The 5,000-nt window shown below is 38.0% G+C and overlaps 1 protein-coding gene across 1 annotated transcript in view; it reads right to left on the reverse strand.

Moving 5' to 3' along the window:
- The window catches only part of ntrk3b (neurotrophic tyrosine kinase, receptor, type 3b), a 203,723-nt gene that overhangs the window by 89,781 nt on the left and 108,942 nt on the right, over positions 1–5,000 (reverse strand). The window contains exons 10-11 of the mRNA XM_088413455.1: positions 2,976–3,281; positions 1,244–1,258 (exon numbers count right to left, since the gene is read on the reverse strand). Coding sequence (XP_088269581.1) covers positions 1,244–1,258; positions 2,976–3,281 — 321 coding nt within the window. The remainder of the gene's footprint in view (positions 1–1,243; positions 1,259–2,975; positions 3,282–5,000) is intronic.

Consider the following 5,000-nt stretch of genomic DNA (forward strand, 5'->3'; position numbering starts at 1 on the left):
CGTGATGTTCCTAAAGCAATTGGGATACTAGTAATACTAGTTCTCTCGGATCTAAAGTGAATATTAGATACTGAAGTACTAAAATAATAAAATACTACGGCTAAGTGCTAAGGTAATCAATTACCTTCGCTACTCAGGTACTACAGTAATAAATTAGTTTAGGGACGTGATGTTCCTAAAGCAATTGTGATACTAGTAATACTAGTTCTCTAGGATCTAAATTGAATACTTACTTTAGTACTTAGACTATACAATAATACAATATATATATTAGTTTTCAAAGATTCTAATGTACAACGACTTTAAATTATAATAGGCAATTTAATCACCTCGATGAATTGGTGATATTTACTAAATGGAATGTTGTTATTGAAGTCTATGAGAGATTTTTAGAAACCGTCTTTTATGATTTTATTGAAAATAACCTCATATATTAGTAAACATGAAACACTTTGTCTGTGATGCTCTATGATGTTTATAAACATGTATATTGTATTTCCTGAAGTTGCCTTCAGTAGGGAATTATTATCTCTCTAACACGGTTTCGATGTTTAAAACAAACGTTATGGTCAGCAAAGACTGAATTGTCTTTTACAAGCAATTCCAAAACTCTGGATAAACACAAAAAAAAACTTTAACGTGAACTAAGAACTTCTTTTTTTTTTCTTTTTCATCCGTAATATGTTGCATCCCCAGTAGTCGAAACACGGCATTCTGATTAATATTGCGTTTATGAAATATGATTTAGGCAACAAAACACACCTCTTTTTGCCACTTGCCGTCCACTAAATATGACATCACAGTCCCTCAGTTTATGACATCACAGTCCCTCAGTTAACAACCAATCACAGCTTGTTTACATTTCCACCAACATATGAAACATCACATTCACGTTTGGTGATTTTTATGTCTCCCTCTTAATATTTCAATCAATAATATTTGATCACATCCTCCATGTTGAAATAACCCATCCAAACTTAACACGACATCCTTGAGCGAAGAATCAAAAACTTTGAACGCACACCATGGCAACTACGTTCTTGATCAGACACTCACACGCGCCACTCAGAGCAACACAAAGTGACCAAATTTCTCCATGGTAACAACTATTATACACAGGACTGCGTGTGTGCGTGCGTGCGTGTGTATGCGGCAGCCACATCGACAAATAAACCAAAGCACTACTACTACAACAAAAAGACTAATCTAAGCAGGGTTTAAAAGTGAAATTCCAAATACTCACCCAGCTCCACCACGTCTGCAAAGGAGAAAACAAAGAGAGTCACACCGTGTGCGACAAACTTACAAGAGGAAATTAACCTTGGAATATTGACCATGGGGAGAAATTTGCCAGCCTTTGTGCGTGTTCGCACCCCCTCCTTCTCCAGAACAATCTACCTGAAGTGAACCGTGCGTGAACCCCGCAGAAGCTCAGCAGCCAGTAGGGAGAGACTCCTCAACCAACAACCTTGTAAGGGCGCATTTTTAATTAAACCAAAAAAGGGCTCGGCTACCGCGGACGAATTGTGGTGGTCGGGGGGGGGGGGGTTGACAAACATATCCGAAAACACGTAGGGTCATTTTAAGTCGTTGGTAATCATCTTCCATCTTTTGTAAATCCAAACAATTCAATGTTCAACAGAGTATTGGTTGAATTTGGATTCAAACGTTAACGTAATGAATCATAACATTACTAATTGGTCTTTTATGATTTTATATCATAAAAGAATCAACGGGGGAAAAAAAAAACCACGAGGGAGCTGAAATTTCTATCAGACGATTAAAATATGTCAAATTAGAAAATGCAATGATTCTGACGTTTCTATGTGATTTGATGAGATTTTGTGTTCGAAAATCATTTTCATCCAAATTTTGGACCATACAAAACCATTAAAATTAGAATTTTTTTTAAGATTTATTACATTGATTTTCCTGCCATTTTGGCAACATTCCGTTGAGCGGCAGTCAAACTGTTGCAAACAGAAAATTCTTTGTTGACTTGTGTTTCACTTCAAGACAGTAGGTGGTGGTAGAGACCAGTTAATGGTTATGTCTTTAAGACTACAAACACGGACCATACCTTTTTCAATTTTTTTGTGTGTGTTAATAAATTTAGCCTACATACGTATGGATGGAACCGATGCCATTGAACAATTTGAGTAGCTGAAGAAAAAAAGTATATTCATAAATAACAAATTATTTAGCGGCCTCTGATTTCAAAATGTACGCTCACAATGGCCCTCTGACAGAAACTATAACTACAATATGGCCCATGATAAAAACTTGTTTGACACCCATGGGTCTAAAAATGGCTGGTTCTAAATAAATGTATTCACCAGTTCTTTTAAGCAATTGAGTACTAAGGTAATTGATTACGTTTTACTTTAGCACCTACAAATCAATTATTTTATTTTATTCTAAAGCAACCAACTATTTTGTCCCCAAAGTCAAATCAATTACTTTAGTACTTATATAAAGTAATCAATGAATCCAGTACCTAATTGTCTAAGTAATTAATTCTTTGGTAATTAATTTTTAGAACCTCCTTTAGGCAAATACTGGAAAATTTGAGTAGTATTTGCTACATTCTTTCAAACCATTCATTGACTTGTGCATGCACATATCCCTTGGCAAAAAAAATAAAAAATAAATAAAAAATCCTGTTTTAGCATTTAACCTACAAATGCGCTTAAACGTTTGAACGCATTTCTTTCCCACTGGCTATTTCTCTAATAGCTATTAGCTATTTAGCTAATAGAGCACATTTACACTAAATATGTTTGAACAGGACAGTTTAAAAATCATTAAATATCATTTTCATTGATTTGCGTTTGAGTGTGCAATCGCTAATGTCTTACTTCTCACCCTAACTCCGCTGAAATTTCCCACAAAGTATGCGGTCCAGAAAAAGGGATGGATTTTGAATGGCCCGTATGTGACGAGGTAGTAAATTCGCATCAGTATGATTCACCCACCTTCGTCATCAATGCCGGGCGCCATCAGGAAGTGTCCGTACACCGTTTTGGTGACCGTCCCCAGAGAGTTGCTGGCCTCCAGCGTGTAGTTGCCGTTGTTGATGTGTGTGGGGTTCTGGAAGGTCAGGCAGCCCTCTAGGTAGTCCTGGTAGAAGTCCATCTCGGTACGGATGTACTGGTTGTGAAGGATTTCCTTGTTCTTGTGGAACCAGCGCAGCTTTGGGTGCGGGTAGCCTCGCACGGTGAACTCGATGCAGGTGTCGTGGCGCTGCTCGGGTTCGGCCAGCCGGAGGATGACCGGCGGAACTGCGGACGGGAAAAACAATTCGCTTGACTCACGTAGTGGTACTCAGCCGCACGAGTTAATTTTAGTGCCGTCAGACATTAAAACCAACGAGAAATTGGAGAAAATTCTTAATCCGTGGCCGTAAACCCAAAGAAACTTTATTTCACCTCTCGAATCAGTCGGCAAGTTTCCAAATATTCCGAAAGCTTTAGGCTGACATTGTTTGGACAACCCCAAAAACTGCAGCAGCAGACTAAATTTAAGCTATTTTGATTTACCCGAGGGAAGAGATGACACTTTGGAGACAGGAGTGTGCAGCAGTAGGCGGGATGACGATAGAGACAACATGTTAATCGAGGAGCTCGCCTTGCAAAGCTCAGAGCTCTTTCTTTGCTGACAATGCGTTCGAAAATTAAGGATCTCTCCGACGCTGTAAACGGGGCATATTTTGGTAAAGTTACATTTTAATTGCTTCTATTAAAACAGTTGGGTCCTTAGAGTGCCTGCCTACCCCTCAAGTGTGAAATGAAACCACCAAGTACGGGGGAGGGTCATTCGTTTAATACGGCAAATGCCTGACCCAATTTATTATGTATGAAAAACACATTCGGAAAATAGAAAACACAGTTGCCGTTTTGGGCATGAACAAAGCTGATTTACTTCTAGGTCAATAAAAGACTTTTAACCCGATTTCACGTTTGTGTGAGTTAAGCTAATTAGGTAGTTCGTTCGCCTTGATTAGATATATAGTCCCTTCCCAGCCAGCGTTTAGCTAGTTAGTTAGTTAGTTAGATAGAATTAGAAAGCCGGTTACAAGCCAATATAGCTTTCAATCTAATTGTTCATGTCCGCGTGTGGCTAGCAATTTAGCTAGCAAATCAGTCAGTCGGTTAGTTACAGTAGTTAGTTAGTTAGATAGAATTAGAAAGCCGGTTACAAACCAATATAAGCTTTCAATCTAATTGTTCATGTCCGCGTGTAGCCAGCAATTTAGCTGGCAAATCAGTCAGTCGGTTGGTTAGTTAGTTAGTTAGTTAGTTAGTTAGTTAGTTAGTTAGTTAGTTAGTTAGTTAGTTAGTTAGTTAGAATTAGAAAGCCGGTTACACCCCATTATAAGCTTTCAATCTAATTGTTCATGTCCGCGTGTAGTTAGCAATTTAGCTAGCAAATCAGTTAGTTAGTTAGTTAGTTAGTTAGTTAGTTAATTAGAATGAGAAAGCCGTTTCCCAGCAAGTAGATATCTTTTAACACAATTGTTCATGTCCGCGTGTGGCTAGCATTTAGCTAGCAAATCAGTCAGTTAGTTGGTTAGTCAGTCAGTCAGTTAGTTAGCTAGAATTACAATGCTGGTTCTAGCCGGTATAAGACTTTAAACTAGATTGTTTATGTTAGTTCAGACAGACAGATAGATAGATAGATAGATAGATAGATAGATAGATAGATAGATAGATAGATAGATAGATAGATAGATAGATAGATAGATAGATAGATAGATAGATAGATAGATAGATCAATCGATAGAGAGATTGTCGATAGAAATCCATCAGAATCACTAATTTATCATTGTGATGAGCAGGTTACATCATCAAACTATCTGGCAGACAGCTTTAACGGGCAACCCCCCATCACATAGCAAAAAAATACCCACTTGTCACACAAATACACAAAAGCACACATTAATGATGCACTCACATGACTATTCGGCAGACAGTCTTACCTGGCAAGCCATCACCCTCAAA

Source organism: Hippichthys cyanospilos, chromosome 4 (assembly GCF_059441005.1).
Source record: "Hippichthys cyanospilos isolate Australia breed blue-spotted pipefish chromosome 4, RoL_Hcya_1.0, whole genome shotgun sequence".
NCBI classification, from domain to species: domain Eukaryota; kingdom Metazoa; phylum Chordata; class Actinopteri; order Syngnathiformes; family Syngnathidae; genus Hippichthys; species Hippichthys cyanospilos.